The sequence below is a fragment of the Triturus cristatus genome, chromosome 5_2 (assembly GCF_964204655.1).
Source record: "Triturus cristatus chromosome 5_2, aTriCri1.1, whole genome shotgun sequence".
Classification (NCBI taxonomy): domain Eukaryota; kingdom Metazoa; phylum Chordata; class Amphibia; order Caudata; family Salamandridae; genus Triturus; species Triturus cristatus.
The window spans coordinates 775,498,050-775,523,562 of NC_140588.1; the positions used below are offsets into that span (position 1 = coordinate 775,498,050).

The following is a 25,513-nucleotide window of genomic DNA, read 5'->3' on the forward strand; positions in this document are numbered from 1 at the left end:
TATACATCAGAAGACTCAATATGACATCTTTTTCTTGATCCCAGAAATACTACTTCAAAATTATGTAAAAACAACTATTAAACAAACCATCAAGTTTATACAAGAGAGATTCAGATCTTGAAGTAGTATTTCTAGGATCATGACAAAGTCAAAGATGTCACAGATTCATATATGAATCTGTGACATCTTTGACTTTGTCATGATCCTAGAAATACTACTTCAAGATCTGAATCTCTCTTGTATAAACTTGATGGTTTGTTTAAAAGTTGTTGTTACATAAGGAATGCTTCTTTCTCCCAGTAAACCTTTATGCTCAGAAATGTATAATTTTGGTTCATTGGCGGCTGAACCCTTAGGAGTTCAAGCCCCTTGATTTGGAATGCCTTGATTGCAGCAAGTGCAATGTCACTTTGCCATATATCCTATTATATTTGTTTTGTACTTCTTGCTTTACAAAGGTTTCAGTTTTTCTGCCTAGAGTTGATGGTAGCTCCCACCTATGCAATGACGCTAATGTCAATTTATGTCATATCATGTTCTGCCCTTCTTCACGCCACCTACTGCTCTATGCATCTTTCTTTAATAAAAAATAATAATAAAAGACAAGATCCATCAAGTTGTTTAGAGCAATGCATCTTTGGCAGAACATGTGTTTTTGTTGTCTGATATTTACACAATAGTGAGATACATTTTTCTGTAAAAGGATTCAGCGTAGTATGATGGTTTTAAAAAAATGAGAAAATGCAGAACAGATGATGCTCATTGCTTTACGCTTTAAATACAAATAATGTTTTTTCTGTTCAGCTCCCCAGGTCCCAGCGATTCCCAGAATCATTTCAACATGCCTTACATTGTTTGCTTCTTGCAATAATTCCACATGTTACTATACGATACAGTGAGATCCCGGATGAATCCAGAAATGTGAATTTTAGCCTTGCTAGTTTCATCAAGGTAAGTAAGATCCTGCACTGTAATTGGATGAGGAATATATGTTATCTCATTCATTTCAGGGCCATACAGACATAAACAATAATTGAAGCTAACTTAATTCATTTAGTGTGTCTAAACCGAGACAACTTCAAATTGAAGTGTTTTATCCTAGTTTTCGTGTTACCTGTTATGCTAACACGGCACATACAATACCTTTTCTCCATGGCAAATCAATAAGAAAGAATATTTACGTGTTGATTTTGTATAGTACTACAACATCAAACACATATTACTATTCCAGTAAGAGATCACATAGAATTTGTATGGAAAGTAATTGTATTGGTTTATATTGTGACGCTTACCAGTAACCATGTAAATGTTTCAATTTTCCAATACTCAAGCAATTCTATTGCAGTTAAAGGGTAGACAGATTTCTATGATATTCACATATTACAATGTGCCAGTGAGCTCGATCAGCTAATTCAACTAAGCTGACAGTTTTCTATTCCCTTCTGCTACTGTAAAATGACTTTGGTCAACACATGGTTAAGCAGGCAATGAACATGAAGAACCAATTTTAAAAAACTAAAAATTATTTACTAACAGTTTGGCAAATCATACAGGGTACTGCAGTCAGCGAGATATTTTGTCAGCATACTTTACCAGCATAATACACGTTATGTGCCAAAGGTAGGATTTACATGGTTTACAGTTTTTATGCATTCAACTTTGCTTCACCGTATATGTGTCAATTCAAACCTATGAAGACTGCGATTTTGCGCTCGTTTGGGTCTTGTGTCAAGAAATTCTCCGAACAATAACTGTGTAAAGGAAAACCGTGTGGTCTAAGTGGGTTGGTGGAGGGGGGCGTGGGAGACAGGGTAGAGAGGACAGCGGGACCCCACGCAAAAAATATTTAGTCTGAGGGAATTGCTAATTTCTACTGTTTTAGGAGCCCCAGTGCATTCTATTGTTCATGTAGGAGTGCCCATTAACGTTGTCTTGATCACTGCGAGATATGTCTTCCAGTCAGGGGGGTTGGGTGAGACCAAGAGACTTGGTATAGCCCCATGTGACATCTCCAGCTCAGCTAAAATCCCTCTGCGTAAGTCGGTGAGCAGGATTGAATGGTATAAAGCCGTCCTAGTCATGATGCACTAGACTTTGCGTTACTGCCATCAACCTGTTGGCCAGCACCTTACTGGGTATCCTATAATCTGAGGTCAAGAGGGATAATGGCCGGTAGGACCCCAGTAATAACGGTTCCCTCTCTGATTTAGGCAAAACCACCAGCACTGCTTCCCAAAGGGAGGAGGGCAACTCCCCCTTGCCGTATGCCTCCGTATAAATACGATGTAAGTGGGGGACCTGTTGCGTGCTGAAGGTAGAAGAAAATTCTAAGGGCCAACTTCCTGCTTCAGGGGTTTTGCCTACTGCCATCTGTTTCCCCAATTTGGATGAGCGCTCCATACCTGTCCTTCATTCCAGCAGTGCTGGGGTCCCCGGAGCCTTCCAGTGTTTTGACACATCCCTCTTTGCCAGTAACGTCCCCGATCCTACTAGGGATCTATTTCCTCTTGGGGCACCTACGTCCTCCACCGGGCTGAGCAATGGGGTCTTGGGGGAACACCTCAATTCTCTGGCCTAATATCTTGGATAACATTGTGAAGATGGATCGCCGATAACGCTGTATGACGTGACATTCCCACACAATATGATGAAAATCACCAGTGCCCTCTCAGCACCTGGTAAAGTGGGTTCTGGGAGGTGTCCTGGCTTCCAGAGGCACTTGGGTGTGTAGTATGTGCAGTGTAAATAATTCATCTTATTGAGGTGCAGCCGCGCCGATATTGCTAATGTGGTTGGGTCCATGCATGCCTTCCTCCATTACGTCTTCTCCATCGAGCCTAGCCATCCCTCCCATTTCTCCATTAAAGGCATGAGTGTTCACAGGAAGTGATTCACCAGACCGCTGTACATCTGGGAAAGTCTCCCCTTGACCAATGGGCCCGTCAGCAGCCTGGACTCTACTGGGCTGTATTCCGGAGGGGCAGTAAGCGCCTCCCAGTAATCAGACAGAGTGTGGCAGAGTTGGAGGAATTGGAAGAATTGTGATTTGTGATGGGAGAACTCGGTCTGGAGATCCTGAGGGTTTTCCAATGTTTTACGTTTTGTTGTTGAAGGCACACGCAGTTGATGAGTGAATGTCATGTAGATGCAGGAGGGAAATATAGAAGTTGCACAAAGGATAGAACTTTCTATTTCTAAAGGAAGGACACTGGTAGCCAGTAACCTCTGATTATACTGATGCATTTTGCAGCCAATATATTTTTATTTTGGAGCAATCATGCATAATAAGTCTTTTGGTTGTTGGACAAATCAGGGACATATGATTAATTTGGATTTAAGCAATAACTGAGATGAATCTTAAATAGAAATAACTTAAGGTAGTTGCTGTTTCTGTCTCTTGCGCAAGTTGCAGGTGTTGTCCAAAACAGTAGCAGGCACCTCTCTATCTGGATCACCTAACCATTTTTCATGTGTAGAGCAACATCTGCTCAGTGATATTGCCTCTTTATAATCAGCAGATTGCATAAAACTAGAACACTATCATTTCTAGTGACAACATGCCGCATTTCGATGTCTGAAATAATGCATGCTATCATTTATTTGGCTTTATATTGCTTTTGTCATCGAGCTTTGCTAAAGTGCTACACTCTAGTGGGTGAAGATCATCTTCACAATAGCTGTGCAGTGTCAGATACAAACCTTTGACTTGCACAAACTGCCCTTCGGTATTCCTGTAAATTATAGTTGTGTTTCGTATTTCTTTGGAAGTGCCACGTACCGCCGCCAAACTTCTTACATGCAAAAGTGCAGAGTGTGGAAATTCAGCATAATTCTCATTTTCCCACAGCGCTGCTTGACCTTCATGGACAGGGGGTTCATCTTCAACTTGATAAATGACTACATGTCTGCGTTTAGTCCAAAAGACCCCAAGGTAAGTAAGGAGCATCAGTTTACATATCAGATGTCATATCCTGTTTTAACTGTAGCTGGTTATATTATTAAAAAGTACATTTTATGTGCGAATGGGGTAACATCTATGATAGAGCTGCAGAAAAAATCGAGTTTAGAATCTGATCGCTTGTAGCACCCAGTGGGTTGCCACCTTTATGTTTCTTCTACACTATGAAATCCATAACTATTAACTCCTTAAATGTTCTTAAATTCACCTTTGGTACTATTGTTACTACGAACTGTTCCAATAGAACAGGCCCCTTAGAAACAATAGCTTTGAGGGAAATTAAAACATCTAGTTTCAGATAACACTTACAAGCCAGTGCTGATGAAGTGGTGAAACCAGCAGTAATAACCTGATGCAGTTAAAAACATTCCCATAATCGGAGAGGGCGCGTTAATCTGTTTTTTTGCAAGCATTTGCAATGGAAATTAAACATTGTAAAGTAAAAAAATAGCATTGCCACAGTCTAAAGATGGTGGGTATACGTTTGCAAAGAAATATAAGTATAAAATGAACGATGAAGAGAGGGTTCTTGAACTGTAACTCTGCATACCTTACTATTGTTTTACCATCCCAAGAAGGCTGCTGCATTTAGAAGCAAAGCCACAGCCACCATGGCACAGTAAAACAGTGATACAGTATGTAAAGTACCATTCCAAGATGGTCGTCTGCTAAACACAGCTCTGGTTGGCCATTTAGGAATTCAGATATGCATAATGTAGCATTGTTTTGCCCTTCCAAAATGACCACAGTGCTGCTTTTAAGCACAGCAGCTAGTCTGGAAAACTAAAACAAGGTTAAAGTGTGCTCAAAACAATTCCAAGCTACATGGCCACTTGCAAAGGAGCAGCTGCGCAGGATTGATATGGTTCCCTGAAAGGACTAGCGTGGCTGTGAAGTGGACTGTGTGGGGAGCTATCCTGCCCTCAAACAGAAACTTTGGCAAAGGCACAAAATTATTGAAGAAATGAAAGGAGACAATTGGAAAGGAAAGTGGTGACAGTCATTTTTATTTGGATTTACACATTATCGGTTATAAGTACAATTATTCAAAGTATTTTGTGGCAATGTCTCAACGCTCTCCAGCACAGAAACAATATACGCATAACATTTGAGCAGCCCAATGGATGAAGAGGGCTCACCCAAGCCTCTCTTCATACGTATTTCTGTCCTTTTTAGTTGTATTTATGATGTTTTTTCATATGGAGCTGTCTCTAGGCCAGGCCTATAAAGCAGAACATGTGCAGAACTGTGTACAAATGCAGTGACAATGTTCATTATTTGATTGCAACACATTTCTAGCATTAATGTGAGAATATAATAGTGCTAGTCCATAGATAAGCTGCACTCTGTATCAGGAATTGTAGCAGATTTGCCCTAATGTAAATAGGAAGACGCATGGTACTGTCTGCACTGACACACAGAGAGTATCCACACTATGCTCTCTCTGGCTACAGCACTGCTAACATTTTGAAGCTAGGCTGACAGCATGTGGTCCTAGCTGCCCTCTTCAGTGGTAGGGCCATTACGAACACCTGCAGGGCTTACCAAACCCCACAACCACTGATGTCTACCCAACAAATACTCTGCATTGATGATTCGCACCCCATTCTTTCTCAATATCACCAAAGTCAGGTTTTCTCCATAGTATAATTTGAATATTTTAATCCTTCTTTACACGCTCGTGCTGTTGTAAAGCTAAACACTTGCTGAATGCTGCCTTGTCTCAAGGAATTGTTTTTAACGCTTTGTCTTAGACTTGTAAATTGTTTTGCACTTACCGGTTGCTCCGTCACACTCCTTTCCCACAGGGCCGCTTTCCGGTCCACCACAGCTTGTGCTGATTGAGTGGAGAAAGCTTTGGCTCACTTCCGGCTAGATTGAGTTAGCGGTCTAGTGTCTGGCCATGTTCGCGCCGATAAAATCAATGCTGCGATGGACGCGCAGCGGATGCGTGCAGTGGGCGCGCCGCTGGCGCGCCAAAGGCACGCCTAAGGCAAACCCGTCTGCGCCTGTCCACGCCCGACCGTGGCCAGGGGCCAGGAGCCCTGGTCGAAAGTTGATTTATTTTAAGGAAGAACTCCTAAACCTGAAAAGTACGTCCCATTGGCCCTTCCTTCCAGCTTCAGTTAGTAAGCAGCTGCATAGGTACTGGGGATCTCCCACATGCTTGTTCAGAGGTCCCACCCGGCCTGAGGGTTGCCACGCTAAACACCAGGTCCCTCACTAAGCATAGCCTTGATATTTTTACATTGCTGCAGGAGACAGAGCTGGACATTCTGGCACTCTCAGAGACATGGCTAGACGACATATCAGGGCCGGACCTAGTGGCCTCCCTTCCCCTTGAGTATAATGCCTGGACTTACAATCGGCAAGGCAATTAAAGAGGTGGGGGTATTGTGATTCTTACTCGTAGGACATTTGCCACTGAGAGAATAGTGGAGGATAGTTTGGATGGGGCAAAAGTTCTGGGGATTAAACTTGGACTCTCTTCTTCTTGTCTGATAGTGGTAGTGGTCTACCGCCCTCCCCGGTCCACCCCTCTATTCAATGACCTTTTCTATGAAGTAATGAGCAACCTTTGCTCAAGATGCCAACAAATTCTGGTCCTTGGGGATTTTAACTATCATTGGGATTTGACCCCTAGAGATGGTGTATTCTGTAAGTTTGACGATGCTATGACTACGTTAGGATTGCACCAATTTGTGGATTCTCCCACACATGAGAAGGGTCACACCTTGGACCTGATCTGGACTACGTCTTCAGCTAAACTCTATGCCGATTGCACGCTGTGTAGTTGGTCTGACCATTTCCTGGTCAGCCTCTTACACCCGGTCGTCGGCGGGGTGGAGGGTAATACGGAACTGGTGCAAACTAGACGTTGCCAAGCTGAAGGACGCACTGAATAGGACCTTAGCTACCAGATCCTTGTCCAAAGATCCGGACTCAGAATACGAAGCACTCTCTCATCGGGTGATACTAGCTCTCTCTGGACGATGTTATCCCAGCACGGAGGGTAAGGATAATGCATAGTACAAAAGGGGCTCCTTGGTACACACAAGAACTCAGAGGGCAAAATCAAGCCAATTTGAGCGATTATAGCGGAAATCCCTCGATCTTGGATCTAAGGAGATTTATAAAACAAAATTGGCTCTTTATAAAGCCTCCATTATTAAAACAAAGTCCGCACATTATGAAGCCAGGATCAGCGAGGCAAGAGATACACAGAAAGAGACTTTCACTGTACTCAGAGAGCTGAGTCGGCCGACCTAACAAAGGCCAGTCACCAACCAAGCCGACTGTGATAAAATACAGGATTTCTTCCTAACTAAGGTCAAAGATATCATCTCTGTTATTAAAAATACGCGCATCACCTCCTGCCCCCTGTCAGCGGACGTGGACAACTCTGTTGCACAGGGCATCTCTCTCTCCCGGTTTCCTGTGCTTGAATCACAGGATTTAGCTCACATTATGGCCAAAGTGAAATCTGGGTCACCCGAGGACCCCTGTCCCCCGAAGTTGTTTAAAATGATTACCCCCATCATGGAGGCTGAGGTGTTGTCCATACTGAATCTCTCCTTGACAACAGGAACGGTACCACAGAGATTTAAGGAAGCTATAGTGATCCCACTGTTGAAGAAAGCAGGGGCAGATATTAGGAATCTGAAAAACTTTCACCCTATATCCCGGCTCCCGTTCCTGGCCAAAGTGCTTGAACAACATGTACTTAGAGCTCTCTCATCTTATGTTGAACAACTCCGACTGTTACATAATCGACAAGCTGGGTTCAGGGCCCATAACAGCACTGAGTTAGTGATGCTCTCAGTACTGGATGATCTGCGATTAGCAGCCGATAAGAAGACTCCCTCAGCACTAATCCTACTGGATCTCTCAGCCGCCTTTGATACGGGGCACCATTAGCAGTTACTTGCTAGTATCTGGCGGCTGGGAGTCACTGGGACGGCCCTTCAGTGGATCACTTCCTTTTTGGAGAATCGTTCCCAGAGGGTCCAATTAGGAGACCACATGTCCAGGCCGGGTAATCTGCACTGGGGGGTCCCGCAGGGTTCGGCTCTGTCCCCCTTGCTATTCAACATTTACCTTCAACCCCTGATTGAGGCTCTGGCAAAAGCAGATTGTCAGGTGTTCAACTATGCGGACGACACTCAGTTAATAGTGCGTATTGACAACTCCCCGGATTCACAGCGTAATGTCCTGAATATTCTTCGGCACACCATGAACTGGATGACCTCTAACTCTTCGAAGGTGAACCCAGACAAAACCGAAGTCTTGGTTCTCTCCTCTGGAATTTCCCCCTGGTCCAGCCTTTTCCGGCCCCAAGCGCTGGTCACTACTCCTACACCTATGCCAGCCATGAAGAGTCTGGGCATCAGGCTGGACACTGGACTGACTCTAAAAACCCAGGTGTGTGCTGTAGTGGGTATTTGCATTGGACTGATGCGTCAACTCCAAAAACTGTCAATCTTGTTGTCATCCGCTACCATGCAGGTGGCGGTGACTGCATTAATTTTATCTCGCCTTGATTACGGCAATGCAGTCTACATCGGTCTCCGTGCTAAACTCTTGGGGAAACTCCAAGTGGTCATGAATGACGTAGCGAGGCTGATCTATAAATTGCCTCGAAGAGCGCATGCCACCCCCTTGTTGCATCAGTTGCACTGGCTACCTATTAAGCAAAGGGTGATCTTTAAGGGTCTGTGCATTGCACATAAATTCCTGTTTGGTGAAGCTCCCAAATATATCAAAGATCGCTTGATGCACTACGAGCCTGGACGTCACCTTCGTTCATCACAGGCTAACCTTCTTGCATGCCCTTGCTTCAACAGGGCCACTTTTGGAGGTCGGGCCTTTTTAGTCTCCATCCCTCAGATTTCGAACAAGCTACCGGATGGTATGCGTAAGGAAGCAAGACTGCTTCCGTTCCAAAGGAGACTCAAGACGATGCTGTTCACTGAGGCGTTTGGCCATACTTATGCTGTCCCATGTTGAGCTCAGTGGCGTAAAAGAACTTCGGACCGACTGATCCTTGTTGCTGCGCTTAGAGTCCTTTGGTGATTAGCGCTTTATAAATACAACTTAACTAACTAACTAACTATAATGCTTGTATGGCACATCAGGACTGAGGCGCATTATGTGTTTGAAGAAGTTACTGAGGTATGATTCAGACACTCCTAATGGCATCATCATAATTCATGAACAATGCACATTCAGCACATTGCTGTGCATCCAGTAAACCATGATTTGCCACTTCCTTCCACCATGAAGACATGCAATAGCGACGTTTCTCGTACATGAGATTAACATGGACATCTGAACGTAAGCCTGAGTGGAGGGATTCTGAAATACTACATCTGCCATCTCTAAAAATACATACATATTTCACATGCAAAATCTGCTTTTTCATAAAAGTAAATGTTCCATAGAGGTTAAAAACATAGAGGTTTCCTGTTTTGATTTAGCCAGGTTGTTGAGCAGGTTAAAACATGTAATGTGCGGCATCGTCTGAAAGTTAATAAGTACAGCATCATTTCGTGAAGAGTTTCCTCCCCGGGGTGCATTTTTATTCTGCCACAAATGAATGCAAGGAGATGTGGTTGTTATCTGATGTAAACTCTGTTTTAAAACCTGGGCTACTTTTAACTTTATCTGATTTCTTTCTTGTTTCACCTTTTTTGACACAGATACTGACAGAATACAAGTTTGAATTCTTGCAAACTGTTTGCAACCATGAGCACTACATCCCTTTAAATTTACCAATGGCATTTGCAAAACCCAAAGTTCAGCGAGTTCAAGGTATTATATTGTATTGTATTATATTATATTACATTATAGCTTTTGGTTCTTGTTTATTTGATGTCTATAAAGCATCTTCTCGTAGGTTATGCATATGCCCCCTATACTGTGAAGTTTTACTTTAGAATAAAACATAATACAGAGTATGTGAGGTTTAAGATGAGCTGGATTTCTTCAGACCTCAGACAATTCTAGAAATGCTTAGGTGTTTATTAGTTATTGTATAGACGTTGAAGAAAGATATTAAAGTTATATTATGGATACATGTGCACAGCTGAGAACTGTCACAGTTTCAGGTCCAATGACTTGCTAGCACCTGTTCAATGTTCCTCCTGTATGCAGATTTACAAAGATTCTGTAGTTCTTTAACAGAGCCTTATGCTCACCAAGGCAAACCAAGATTATCTCCTGCTGCTCTTTTAAAGAGCAGACTGATGAGAGTGCCCAGGCCCCTGGCCAACGGGTAGGTATAATGTTCTAGACTGCTTTGCTCAGGATGCTGATCCTGTACATGGGACCCCTCCTCCCAGCCAGATATTGAGAGATGACTAAGGCCCCTTTCTTGAGCTGTGGTTATGCAGTGTTTTGCAATTCTCACTTGGGTGATGCCAAATATAGGGAGGTCTATCTTTTCCACCTACTTTGAAAGGTGTTTACGCTGATACACATACTGTGACAGGACAAAAACACCGGTCAAGGCGGAATATTCTTCTTATTTTGGGATGCACCCACATGCAAAGTATGGATGCTGGAATAGAACCCACACGTATGCAGGTATGGTATTAAGAGGCCTTGTGGCCAAATATAACAAGTTAAGCACAAAACCGTCAGTAATTGTCAACAGCTTCATTCAGATAATCGCATATTCTACACGTTTAACATTTATTGTCTCTGTTGTCCTGATAACACTGTAATATTGTGACCATTAATTACTTGCATTAATAAAAAACCTACTAGCAAACTAAAAATGTGGCATGTTTACCCAGTAAAGTCCAATGGTGTCTGCTATATTGTGATTTAATGCATTCTAATGTTTAAAATGTTTTTCTAACTGTAGCCTAGGAGGAAGGACCAAAATCCACTATGAAATTGAAACAATTAAGAAAATAAATAGCTTATGCAGTTGAGTACCATGTTTCATTAGGACCTTAGACCTTGGAAACATTAGAACATACTGGCATCATGATGTTTAATTTAAGTGAACGATGTAATACTGATGCTCTATATAAACAGTGTTTTATTTCTACCTTTTCTGTTTTTTACGTATTAATTAGATTTGTTTTCATTTGCTGTGGAACGATTCACTCCAGTAGGTAGGTTGGGTGGATTGTCAAGCTTTTGTAATCAGATGAGAAGCTGAGGCTGTTGGAATCACTGAAAAATGGCTTACCATCAATTAATGCAGTAACAACACGCATATTAACTTTCCAGCTTACTAACACACATACCGATCCGCACAACATAAATATTTTTGTTTTGCATTCAGCTTTTGCTATTTATGTAGGAAAGAAAGGTATGTTCAACCTTATATATTAATACATGCTGAGATTATATTTGTTATGATTCAAAAATCTGCCCCATCATCATGCCCCCACTTCATGGAAGTACATTTGTGTCAATACTGTGAATAGGCTGTAAGTTAATTAGTTATGCTCATTTTATGTACCAAGATATACTTGTATATATAAATATAGATGAACACCATTTCCGAATCCCACATATGAATCGGACACCGACACAGGGGTAGCGTTGCCATTCAGCCTTGCGTTTTATTCAAAATCTTCGCTGTAACACGTTTCGGCACACCTGCCTTGTTCACACAAAACCTATATATATATATATACTCACTGAAAAAAAGGTTGCTTAGTTAGGTGTGATAAAGTCACAAAATAAACCTTAAAACTTCACTGAAAAAAACAAAAGTTAAAGTAACGTTATAGTTTGGTGAATTTGTCAATGACAACATTAATGTTTTGAAATAAAAAAACACAGAAATTCACCATTATAGTTAGCAGCACTAACTATAACTAACACCCCACCATGCACTGCTTATGACCTCACATTTGACATCACTCACATAATTTATGACATCACTGATTTTCATGCAGGCCCCCACTCCCATTTCTAACTCATTTTGGCTCTGGGGTGGGCTCCCCGGGGCTGTTAGAGGCTCAGGAATGGAAGACTGCATGGCCCTCTCCCCTTTATTGATGATGATGGCCCCAGGGGTGGACTCTGCTGGCCCTAAAAATATGGAAAGTGGCCCCATCCGCATTTTTTCCCAGATCCTTTAAAAGTCTGGAGGGATAGCAGAATTGTTCTACCCACTTTTTCTCTTTTTAGCCCCTCTGGGTCACCCCCTTGTGGCCTAGTGGATCTGGGTATCCCTACCCTGCCTCCATATATCTCCTTTTTTAATTAACTTTAGAACAGGGGACTAAGTAAATGTAAATGTGTTGTACTTGTATAGCGCACTGTTACCCTAGGGTGTCCTGGCGCTGTACTCATACCGCTGTGGAACCCTTCCTGGCTTTTCCCTGTGAAATGTCCACTCCTGGGCACCCCCAAGGTGAAGCCAGGCATCCCAGCGCTGCTGGGGCCGTTGTGGAGATTAAGCAAGCTATTGCCCAGAGTTGCAGAGTGGGTCCCATAATTAGAATAGGCACCGAGGCGAGAATTACCAGGTCCAAGGAAATTGAGCCCAAGACACGCCGAGGCAGGAATTGAACCCTGGTCCCAGGCCAGACCTCTGCATCAGGGTCTGCCGCTCTAACCATTGAGCCACACTTCTCCACAAGTCCCCGAGTACTGAATTGGAAGCCAATCAGAGTGCCCGCTTTCGTGAGATTCTGACTCCCAATGGAGCTAGATGGCTCAAGGAAAGTAAAGCTCTCTGGGCCAATCAAAACTCTCTATTTATAAAAGTGTGCTCCCGCAAGAGTCTTGCGTACCCAACTGCCTAAATATACAATTATCTTTCACCCTACAATTCTCAATAACTACTGAATGAATTTGCACCAAATCACAAAAAGCACAATCTGCGGACCAAGATCCTGCTTCCTGACAAATTTGATGTGATTCTGTTCAGCAGTTTTTGTGTACCCTTGTCTAAAGAAGTCTATGGAAAATGGATGGGGATTTTGAATTTTGGGACCCCCCTTTTTCCTGCCCCTCGCTTGATGTGTCACCCTTAAACTTTCCAGGAAAGAGCTTAGGTGCAAGAACTTTTGTTTGGCAAAGTTTTGTGAAGGTTCATCAAATGGGGTCAAAGTTATTAGCAAACCAAAAATCGCTTTTTTAATGGAAAAGCAGACCTAACTATAACTACCTAGTGATGAGTTATGGAATATTTTTTACTCCCGCTTGTTCTTTTATTGTATTCCTTTAATTTTATTTTCCTTTATTCTCTGGCAATGTAATTTATTTGTTACTCCAAGCCCTCAGATGCTAATGGGCCTTGTACATACTACATAAAAATTCAAAATGCAGAAATAAAATTCAGTGTATTAGTCTTTCTATTATATGTGTGGCTGCAGAAGGACTTCCTAAACCTCTTTCTACCATAGACATAATAGAAAGACTAGTATCTCTGTATCCTGGGTGTTCCTCCTAATAGACATAATACAATTCCATTATATCCATAGCGGGTTTAGGACAGGGATAGGTGACAAACATAGAGAAATACTTCTTCTAAGGATCCAAAAGCCTGTCAAATTTAAATTTCGGATGTGTGCCTTTGCAAGTTGGTGCTTCAGGCATCAGGTCACTGAGCCTTGAGGTCTAAACCGCGTGTGAAAGGTTATGGAAATTATGGCACTTCCATGCCTTCTCACTGGCATGCAGAATGCCTCGGCATGATGGACCTCACAAAGCTGAGTTCCACAGTGCAGGATGCCCATCACTGCTGCAGTTTTCTTCTGTGGCAGAGAACTTACCCAACCTATTGCGGTATTAATCATGTGTCATGTCTTAGCATGAAGAGTATACAAAGGGAATGGGGTTGTTATATTAGAATGGAGTCTGTCTTATTTATTAATAAATTGACCATTTACATTCTTAACTGCATATGTTAAATGAATAACTTATATTATTAAGAATATATGTGACATGTTTGTAATTCAAAACATGTTGAGTGGAAGAAAATACATTTGAAATTTGTTGTCATTGCCAGTAAATTGTTGGTTCTAGAATATCACGGCCTAATAATTGTCTGACGAAAATATAGTACCCTGAATACAGTGTTCGAGGCATATTAGCTTATGCATAGATCGCCATCTGGTGTTGGGCCCGGATGTTTGCACTTTGTTGTTGTCCTGGAAAGTCACGGGATAGGTGGCTCCTCCTTTGGACAATAGTGCGCACGGGCATCAACTCCATCGTCAGATTGTTTTTTTCCGCCATCGGGCTCGGATGTGTTTATCGCGCTCCAGTTCGGTGCCGTTACCGATCCAACTTTCAATGCGCAATCCTTCACCCTTTTCTCTGGTATTGTTCCGATCGCGTTTCCTACTCGACGCGCATCTCTACAAACTCGAAGTCTTTGATTCTGGGCGTCGAAGAAGGCCTTCGGGCCTACCTATGCCATTCGACCTGGCTCATGGAAAGAACTCCTTTTGAAAAGTGTCCTCAATGTGGATCGAAGTTTCCGCACACAGATCTGCATGAGGTGTGTAACCTCTGCCTTTCACCGGAGCACGAGGCCAGAGACTGCACGGCCTGTGCCTCTTTCCGCTTCAAGAAAACTATCCGGGATCGTCGAGATCGAAGAAGCATGGCTCGATCGTCAACATCCATTCCCGATGACATCTTCCAGGAGGGCGTCGATGTACCAGAGCAGGAACAGGTCGAAGAAGGCCTCGTCAGCACCTCCGAAGTCAACGACTCCGACATCGTGGATATCACCCCAGGGCAGCGGGTCGTAAGTAGTGACGTCGACCCCGACCCCCTCTCCCCACCCCCGAAAAAGGCTTCGGTAACACCTTCACCATTGGGCCTAGGTGCACACCGGGACAAGACTTCCCACATTCCGCCTTCGGGCCCGACAAAGAAGTCAACACATAAGCCTTCAGGCCACTCAGGATCGAGTCAGCCTGTCTTTGGTGTTGAAACCCAATCCCGACACCCAAAAAGAAACTGTCTTCCACCTCTGTGTCGACCACGGGCTCCACATCGCCGCACTCGGCACCGAAACCTACTGGTACCGACCCCTCGACTCAAAAAAAGTCATCGGAACCGAGTAAAAAGCCACTTCCGAAAAGTACAGGTTCTCAACCTATGGAACCGAAAAAACCCTCGGAACCGAAAAAAACAACCGGTTCCACAGGCTCCTTCAGAAACCAAAAAATCTCACGTTTCCAAGCCTAAACAGCATAAATCGACTCCAGATTCGACGCCACACAAACCTTCGGAACCGAAAAAATCGGCACCAAAAGACCAACCTCCACAAGAAGAGCTTTTTCGACCAGATACAACGCAAAAAACACTTAAAGTCCCAAAAACAGGTCAACTAACTCTCAGCTCCAAGAAGAGTACAATGGACATGCCTGTACATAGAGCCGGTTCCACAGATTGTACTAACAGCAGACGCATCGCTCACCGGCTGGGGAGCACATCTCTTACATCATACCATGCAAGGCAAATGGACACCTAAGCAAAAATTACTCCACATCAATCACCTGGAGTTACTAGCAGTTTTTCTGGCATTAAAATTATTCCAGAAACAAATATCAGGCAAAGCTGTCCTAGTCCGTACCGACAATATGACAGCAATGTTCTATATACAAAGAGAAGGCGGGACACACTCCCTACAGCTCTGTCAATTAGCACAGAGCATATCGAGGTGGGCTATTCCTCAAAACATTTTTCTTCTACCCCAACACGTTCCAGGAGTCCAAAACAGCATAGCGGATCTGTTAAGTTGTCAGACACAACAGATTCACGAGTGGGATCTTCACCCACAAGTTCTTCAACCATATTTCCAAATGTGGGGGCAGCCAGAGATAGATCTCTTCACCACACATTACAACACAAAATGCCCAAGCTTCGCCGCCAGATATCCACACCCATTGTCCAAAGACAATGCGATATGGATGAATTGGTCAGACAAATTTGCCTGCGCTTTTCCGCCTCTCCCACTCATTCCATTAGTGGTGCGCAAACTGCAGCAGCACTCACTGACACTCATCCTAGTTGCTCCAACATGGGCCAGACAGCCATGGTACACAACACTGCTGGAACCCACACCACAAACTACACCTCTCCGCACACCTCTTAACACAGAACCGTGGAGAGATCAGACACCCGGACCCAGCACAGCTCAACCTAGCGATCTGGCTCCTGAAGTCTTAGAATTTGGTTACCTTAACCTACCCCCTTGATTGCATGAATGTTATCAAAGAGGCTAGACGCCCCACCACTAGAGCCTGCTATGCAGCCAAGTGGAAAAGATTTGTAATATACTGTAATAACAACAACATCAATCCTTTAGATGTGTCTATTCAACACATCATATGTTACCTACTACATCTTCAAAGGTGTAATCTAGCATACACATCTATTAGGTTACACCTCGCTGCCATAGCAGCTTACTTACAAAATAGACAACACTTGTCATTATTCAGGGTAACTGCCATTAAAGCATTTATGGAAGACCTTAAAAGAATCATTCCTCCTAGGGTACCACCTTCACCAGTGTGGAATTTAAATATTGTCCTCACAAGACTAATGGGCCCTCCATTTGAACCTCTGCATAAATGCGAGCTACAATTTCTTGTGGCCATTACTTCTCTTAGAAGAGTCAGCGAGCTAAAAGCACTAACTATTCAAGAACCCTTTTTACAACTCCATCATAACAAAGTGGTTCTCAGAACAAATCCCAAATTCATTCCTAAAGTTAACTCTCTTTTTCATCTCAGTCTGTTGAATTGCCAGTATTCTTCTCGCAACCACAAACAGTCACAGAAAGAGCTCTTCATACTCTAGACGTAAAAAGAGCACTCCTTTATTATATTGACAGGACAAAACCTTTTCGTAAAACAAAACAACTTTTTGTATCCTTCTCACCACCACATAAAGGCAATCCCATATCAAAATCTGGGATCGCAAGGTGGATTGTCAAATGTATACAAATTTGCTACCACAAAGCAAAACGAACACTATCTATTCCCCCTAAAGCCCACTCTACTTGAAAAATAGGGGCTTCAATGGCATTTTTAGGGAACATTCCCCTAGATGATATCTGCAAAGCAGCTACATGGTCTACACCGCACACATTCACAAAACACTATTGTGTATGTGTGCAGGCAAAACAACAAGCTACTGTGAGCCAAGCTGAACTTAAAACGCTATTTCAAACTACCGCAACAGACACTGGTGGTCGCCGCTAAGGAGGAGTACTGCTATGCAATCTATGCATAAGTGTGTGATCTACAGCTCATATGCCTCGAACGGAAAAAGCTACTTACCAGTATGCATCTGTTCTTGGCATGTAGAGCTGTTGATCCACACACGCCCACCCACCTCCCCGGCTACCTTTATCTGTTCCAGTATTATCTTATTTTGATACGACATACATGGACATCTTTTCTGTTTCTTACAAAACTCCATCATTTCCCTTCTTGGCGAAAAAACAATCTGACGATGGAGTCGATGCCCATTCACACTATTGTCCAAAGGAGGAGCCACCTATCCTGTGACTTCCAAAGACTTTCCAGGACAACAACAAAGTGCAAACATCTGGTCCCAACACCAGATGGCAATCTATGCTTAAGTGTGTGGATCTACAGCTCTACGTGCCAAGAACAGTTGCATACTGGTAAGTAGCATTTTCCTTACAAATATATGATATTAGTAATAGAAAGTCCACTCGATTAACTATATTTTTGTAAATTATATTTAGGCCACAATATTTATTGCAGACAATATTTTTGTGATTACATATAATATGAATAACATGTATTGGTGATATAAAAATATAAATAAACAATCAAGAAATAAAGAATTTTCATAAAGACGTGAATCAGGTCATTTTTAGGGTGCACTCTGCAGTCAACTGATTACAACTCCACACAAATAGAATGGATTGCTGCTTTACCTACCTTGAAATTAGCGTTTTGAGCATTCTGCAATGGATTGGTATATTTTACTGATATTGGCCTGAAACCCCTGCACCTTTTTGTCTAATGCATTCAATTAACTTCTGCCTACCTAACAATCGCCTGTTCCACAGGGTATCATGAGTCACTGCTACAGCGGCCCATGCTGTCTCTGCAGAATTTACCCCTGCCTACATGAAAACCTTCCCTTTCACAGGGAATTACGGGCAAGCAATATTTTTAAAGGGCGGGCCCAAAGCAACCAATACCTAAAGGGGGCTAACCTATGTCTTCACTTTATATTGTTCATTGAAAAAATCCAAAACATGGAAAGGCAGAGAGCGGAGGTATGTCATGAGGCAAAGTAGTATAATATCTCAAATACTAAAAGCAACACAAATCCCATGACCACATGAAAAACAAAATACCCGGTTGAAGTATTACAAGCTCGATTTGGATGTAGAACAGGGAGCCCTTGCATTATCTCATGCGAGGGCTGGTTCTGGCTTATAAGAATCGCTTTCCCGCCCTCTGTTTGCGAATAGACCTTTTAATAGAATGGTCCTATGTATTAGTCGGATTGTCACTGCTGATATATATGAACGATTTCTCTTGAGTAACCCTGCTGCGAGATTCACCAACCATTGCTGTACCTCCATACCTAATGTTGATTATACACCTTGTACTGATGACTTATTTTCCCATCTGTCAGTCGTAATGTTATTGAACTGTAGAAAGATAAAAAATAAAGTTTTTAAAAAAATAAGAGAAAAACAAAATACCCACTTCAGGTATCATCTACAGATGTACGTTAATGCACTAAAATGAATCTCAGATCTTAAAAAAAAATGGCACCAAAATTATTTTATTGAAAAATATCACTAAGGTTACAATCATTTAAATACTTGTTTTAATCAGATTTCAGGTCATTGTTTATCACTCAGAATGTGTTGATTTCAGATGGCTTTTTCATTCACCAAGCAGCTCCTGTCAGCTGCTACTGTTCCTGAAAACAAGGTACTTCACTCAGTGGATTGAAATCAATCATTACAAGCAATCATTACACGTAAAATCAATAGCATGACGGTCAGAGCAAAAATACTCCTCTATGCTGATCTAAAATGTCTCAAAATAGTTTAAAGGAGGTTGACCAGAAGCCATATGTATATTTTATTCCACAACAAGAGGTCTTGGCTGCACCAGAAGGAGCGTACGTTCAGTAGAGGCCACATGAGAGCATCTCCTGGATTAGCTGAGCGCCCTTGATTAGCGCTCCAGGACAGACTGGGAGCCGTTGCCTGCTCTCTCCAACCAGGGTTTGGAGAGAGGTTCACTGCGCATGATAGTTTGGCCGGCCTGAGACGGCGACCAAACCATCAATCGCAGTGAAGGGAGTGCACTGCCACTCCCCTCAGTGCCGTCACCCCCCAGGCCCCGTCCCCACAACTTGGCAGGAAAGTAGAAATAAAACGAGTATCGTTTTTCTTCCCTTTCATTTAGTTTTTGGTGAGGTGATGCTCCAGCAAAGGAGCTGCCGCTGCTTTCTTTCCCATCAAAGTTAGGGATGTATCTATGCTTTGGTGGGCCTCCACTACTTCCGATCACAAAAGGCAATGAATGGCCTCTTCTGGCAGAATGCTGGCAGCCATAGTTACAGCCATCTGCCTGCTGGTTATCTCTAAACCTTTACTGCACCTGGGTTGCAGTAAAGGCTGTAAACTTTGCCAAGTGGTAGCCGTGGTTGTTGTGCACGCTCAGTAGGAGAGGGTGTGGTGTAATGGTCAGAGCTGCCGACCTTGGAGCTGGGGACCCAGGTTTGAGTTTCAGCATTGACTCAAGATCCCGTGAGTCTGGGCAAACCACTTGGGGCCTTATTATGAGTTTGGCGGTTCTACTGTTAGCCTGCCACTTCTGTGCTTACAGAAGGATCACCAAGCACATTGTGCACCCACCTGCTGGTTTACGAGTGTAATTTTGGGCAGGCGGTGCTTCGGCGGTCTCACTGTGGCAGCTGTGTAGGGCTTATAGAAGATCCTTAACAACATACTGCTGTGACAACGCCTGCAACACGTTCCTCAACACCGTGCAGTAATGGGAGTGCAATTCCAGTGGGGCACTACATGTGGCCCCCCCTGCATGCACCCCCACGCTCAGAAGCGGCATGAGTGGTGGCGGTGGTTGAACTCCTTTTTTAACAGAGAATGGAAATTGCTTTTAAGCTCTTTTGTATGAATTGCAATGATTTTATTGAATTGTGCAATAATTTTTGTTATCTATCTTTAGGTATATACATAGATATTTATGTCATAATATAGTAAACATGGTTTAATTAACACACATTATAGGAAATGAAGGCGCTTATAAACCTTCATTCACACATTTATTATCACGTTGGAAATGTTATTACCACATTTAATACCTCCGTTGAGGGAGGGAATGAGTTCATGACCCACCCGAGGCTTCAGTTCCTGTGACTCCTGGCATCCCCCCACATTCAAAATGGCTAATAGGTGTTGTATGATACTTAGTACATTTACATGTATACTGCTGCTTCTTATCTGTGTGAACATAAGTACAGCATGTAGGTAAAGTTCGTCGCATCATGTTTGCTGGCTGATACATAATCGTTTTGCGAACGCTGTTATAGGAGACGGTATGTAAATCTCTCCATACTTTACTGGTAGATGTAATTATGTGCCACGGTACACTATATGCAAATAAGTGCATGTATCCGTAATTTCACACCCAATAAACCTAGATACCCTAAATACACTGTACATACATTCCACACACAGGAAAGGTAGGTCTGTATGTAAAGCTGTTATTAAAACAAATGCACTGTATACTTACTGGTAAATAGGTTGCATGCATTGTTTTCTGAATTTGACCTTGGTGGAAGCGTTTAGCAAATTTAAATCCAAATGACACTGAAAATGTATAATCACCAATATGATTTCCCAGTGTTTCTCACTGCCCTGACTCCAGCAGATGCCCTTTTAACCTTCAGGAATGAGGCTACCACATCTGCAGCTATTTGTTGCTTTTAAAAGCCACGTTTTAGCAAAATGCCTGCTGTGTTTGTCAAATCGCAAGCTTTACTAACCAGACGTTTTCAAATATTATTAAAAAATATTATGAAAATGCGATTGAAATAAACAGCAGCCATGTCAAATGTGCACGTGTTCAGCATGCCTTTGTGAACATGTTGATGTGCAGGTACAGAAGCTCAGCTTCAGATGTTATACAGTGGTCATTCTGAACAAACTTTGACTTCCCGTGTATCTCCAACACAGATGTGAACCTCGAATACAGCTTATCAGATGACTACTGCAAAAACCACTTCTTGGTTGGTCTGTTACTAAGGGAAACAGCCTTAGCTCTTCTGGACAGTCATGATGTTCGATACACTGCGATGTCAACTTTAAAACATCTTTTAATAAAACATGCATTCGACAACAGGTATCAACATAAGGTAAGCTCTTTCAACAGACTGGTGTATTTTTTAAATTGAATTATCACAATGCATCAAAATGTGGTGGGTTAAAACATATTGAGAACCTAAAATGCACCGGCCAAGCCAGCAATTTTCGTGTTTGGATCTCAGAAAGTATTTGTGCTGCAGTACTCTTGTTTTAAATTAATTCCAGGGCTTAAGCAGCCTTGTACTCCTGTTCGATGAAGGCTTCATGGTCAGGGTTTATTGATGGGTGTTTAGTGAAGACATGTAAGGTAACATATAAGTACATAGGCATTGAACCTATGGTTATATTACAGACAATATCAACTATTAGAAGCCTCAAAAAACCGAAAGACAATTCATACACCTAAATATACACAACCACATATAACCTGTCTATCTTGAAGACCATCAACAGGCTACCAGTTGCCAGTCGGCCTGCTTGCAAATTACTGTGCATTACAAACAATGCATTACATTGCGTAGAGCCAGGCTTCCTATGGAGTAAACGCCCAACATACTGTCAGGCAAAAACCGTATGCTCTTGATCAACATCACAGTCATTCCTTTCTGTAAAAAATATATTAAAAACAGTGGCCATCACTTCGTTCTCTATTCAAGATGACAAATTATAGAACTCTCCCTGCGCTACAATGTGCATGCAGGGAGTGACATGCTCAAGATTACCACATACTCTAAAGAAAACTATGTTCCTTCATAGCAATGTAATCTACAGGCCCTTATGTTATGTTAAAGTTATTTATAAAGTGCACATTCACCATAGGTTTCTTTGCAAATGTCAGAAAGAGAACAAAGTGAAAATCTAGATACACCCAAACCGTTGACAGAATAGTCATGTTCTAAGATTATGCCTAAAAGTACTGATTACATCTATTTGGAGTAGATCAACTGAGAGGGATTGTCAAAGTCTGACCAAGTAACTCTAGAATTATGACATTCAGTTCAATCCTTATGGTATTTAGAAATAACCAATAAGTTGGATGAAGCTGAGTGCAAAGCTCAGCCAGGAGTGTGTCTTGCAAAAACGATTGAGAGCGAGCGAGAGCGAGAGCGTGAGCGAGAGCGTGAGTGTGCGTGAGCGGCGAACAGTTGGGCAAGTGAGCAAGCGGTCGACATTGCTGCCTGAGGACGCCCAGGGGGCTCTGGACCATCCGCTACCCATAGACCGCAGACCGCACAATTCCTAGTGCCTGGAGCCGCCATTGTCACTGGTTTGGTGATACAGCCTTGTCCCCTGGTGGGCTACTTGCGACTACAGCAGTGTCCTGCCGGTTATCCAGAGAGAGAGACGGGTCCAGTGTGCCTGGGGACCCACCGGAGTCAGGCAGATCACGTCAGAAGTCTTTCCGAGCTTGTACAGTTTAAGGAGCGGGGCTCGCTGCACCGAAAGCAGAGCTTCGGTGACCGCCATCCAGCAGCAGGGACACCGGAGCGCCGGGATTAATGGAGCATGGGCGGGAATGAACTCTGCCCCCAGTGAAAGGAGCGCCCGTGCCTTTGTAGCCCCCCTGACCTGGGGCGTGCAGGAAAGTTCTGGAAGGAGACTAAGGGGGCTCCTACCCCCGCTGCTGCTCTGTAGGTCCGAGAAGGTGGGTGCCTGAGATTTCTGCCGGCATTTCCTTTGTGGCTCGGCAGCTTGTATGTTAGGTAGGGGAGAGAGGGCGCCCGGCAGGAGCCAGTATGATGCCGAGAAGTTCTTGTGACTGGCAATGGACCGCATGAGATCCAGTGGGGAGTTTAAATTAATTAACTGAGGTGGTCACGCGTGGAAGTCTTTAAAGGGTGGATGCGTGCATTCTGTCCATAAGTGGACGCCAAAAACCTCTACCTTCGGTGGGGACTACTTGTCCCAACAGCAACCTGTGCTTCCAGCGCTTTCTCCAGGAGGGAGGAGCTGCCTGCCTGCAGCGCTAAAAGCGCAAGCCCACAGCGCGGCGCGGGACGCCAAAAACTTTTACCTTCGGTGGGAACTACCTGTCCCAACAGCAACCTGTGCTCCCAGCGCTTTCTCCAGGAGGGAGGAGCTGCCTGCCTGCAGCGCTAAAAGCGCGAGCCCACAGAGCGGCGCAGGACGCGCGCGGGCCGAAGCCCGGGCCAAGGGTGGCCCATCACCGCGCGGAAGAGGCTGGGCTGGGCCGTGCCAGGGCTTTTGGTTTGCATCCAGCGGCACTTGAGGTGAGCCTACGATCGGGCGACTAGTCACTGTAGTTTTGTGGCTAGGTGCTGCTATAGGCTCCCTGCTGGCAGGGGTGATTTCCCCACGTGGATGGAGTAGTGCTCTCTATATGTTGATTCCAGCTGACAATTGGTCTTGTTGCTACTGTCCCGATTGGTGTGTCAAGAGACTTGTGGATGGTGCACAGCTCTATTGACCCAGCGAGGTGTGACCCTTTGTACCGCTGCTGCAACAGCTCTGGTGGGACGAGGTCCCAGGGTTCAAAGGCCGGTACCAACTTATCGTCATTGGTGCTGACACCCTGGGATAGGACTTAAACCCCCAGAGTGTCCCTTGACTATTTCAGCTGACGCAAGCGAGGAGGAGGTGTGTTAACTGCGCCAAAGCACTGCCTCTTCCATTGCGGTGTGGGAGGCTGCTTGGTGGTAGCTCGGAGGAGGCTGAGCAGAGCTACCCCACCTATATTAGGTATCTTATTGGGGGGGGCAGTCTTGTTTTATTACTGGGTTATCATGCCCCCAGTTGGGGTTAGTCTTTTGGGGAAACGAAAATCGGGTGTAGGGGGCGGAGTAGTTGGAACCCTTGATGCGTTCCTAACTAGGGCCGAATCCGCGCTCATGCACGAGATCCAACTTACGGAGCATAGGTTATCGTTAGAACCCCTACCATCATTAAGGCCCAGGTAACCCTGCCCCTCCCATTATGCCCACCCAAACTAACGCCCCTATAGTTGCTCCTATAGGCTTGTTGAGGGATGCTTCTCCCGTCTCATCGGTGCCCCCTGATCCCACCCCAGTTAGTCCAGATAATTCTTATATAGCCTCTCCTGTTACCACTAAGGGTCGAAAAGCTAAACAATCTAAGCTGGGGGTGGTGAGTTTAGGGGGAGAACCGCCACCAAAGAAAAAGAAAGCCCGTTCCCTAGTTAAAACACAATCTTATCAGACAGGGGGTATAATTCGGAAGGCTCCTAGGGGGCTGGGGTGCGCCAGAAACTCCCTAGTAATTGTTCCATTGTTGACAATATTCCTGACCCAGAATACTGCAGGAAGTAAGATCAGAGCAAAGAGCTACTGCAGAAAATTTCTTCTCTAATTGACCCCGTGTTGCTGAAACTGGCTTCAATTGAAGACAGACTTACTAAAATAGAGCAAGGGCTCCTTAGAATTTCCCCATCCAACCACACCATATTATCAGGCCATAATGTCCAACCAGGTGATAGGCAGGTGGACCACAACCGACTGGGGGGGTGTCAGCAAAGTGAGTGGCTTGTAAATACTATACCTAATCTTCCTATTGAAGCCCTGGCTAATAATCAATCAAACCCCCCAACTGTAGGTGGTCCTGGTCCACATGGTGTCCCCCCAGCCCCTCAGGCTCAGAGATTAGGTAGTTTGCAATCATTCCATCAATCGTTAGCAGAGACACTCCACCCCCAACCTCTCTACACCTACCACCGGAGGCCACCCCTTATACTGTTGTTTTGGGGAATGTCCCGGAGCTTGGACCTCAGGCAAGGGAACATTGGTCTACCTTACGCAATAAGGCCCCACACTTTCTTAGTATAAGAACTGGGCTAAAAACAGCCCTGTTTACAGAATTCAAAATGGTGCGCAGAGTTCCTTGGGTGGGGAAGTTCCAGAAAATGTTTAGGGGGGATTGTGTGGTCTTGAGTTTTAGATCACCTAGCTTGGTTCAATACATCTTGTCAAGGGCATGGAATCGCGCTGTAAGGGATTCCATTTCTGTATTATCATGGGGTTTCTTCTATCAATCCATCACTGAACGTAGTGGTGCCAATACGAGAGGGACTCTTCAAACACACGGGTAGTCTGAACACTTCGTCCCCGTGAGTAATCGATTCGATGCCCTTTATAGTAATGACTGACTCGGCTGCGATGGGGGGCCTGTAATAATTACAGCAAGCCCAATTGAGTGGTACGGGGGATTCGAACAAGGTTCCCAAACCAGAGATCTTTTTGATAGGCCTGTATTAC

General features: G+C 43.9%; 1 protein-coding gene across 3 annotated transcripts in view; it reads left to right on the plus strand.

The window, feature by feature from the left end:
• Positions 1 to 25,513, plus strand: part of DOCK11 (dedicator of cytokinesis 11) — a 1,169,031-nt gene that overhangs the window by 612,090 nt on the left and 531,428 nt on the right. For 2 of the 3 annotated variants that reach the window (XM_085607886.1, XM_085607887.1), the window contains 5 exons: positions 805 to 951; positions 3,848 to 3,931; positions 9,658 to 9,769; positions 11,044 to 11,082; positions 21,156 to 21,334. In XM_085607886.1, the coding sequence (XP_085464012.1) occupies positions 805 to 951; positions 3,848 to 3,931; positions 9,658 to 9,769; positions 11,044 to 11,082; positions 21,156 to 21,334 (561 nt within the window). The remainder of the gene's footprint in view (positions 1 to 804; positions 952 to 3,847; positions 3,932 to 9,657; positions 9,770 to 11,043; positions 11,083 to 21,155; positions 21,335 to 25,513) is intronic. The other variant, XM_085607888.1, reaches the window with a different exon arrangement.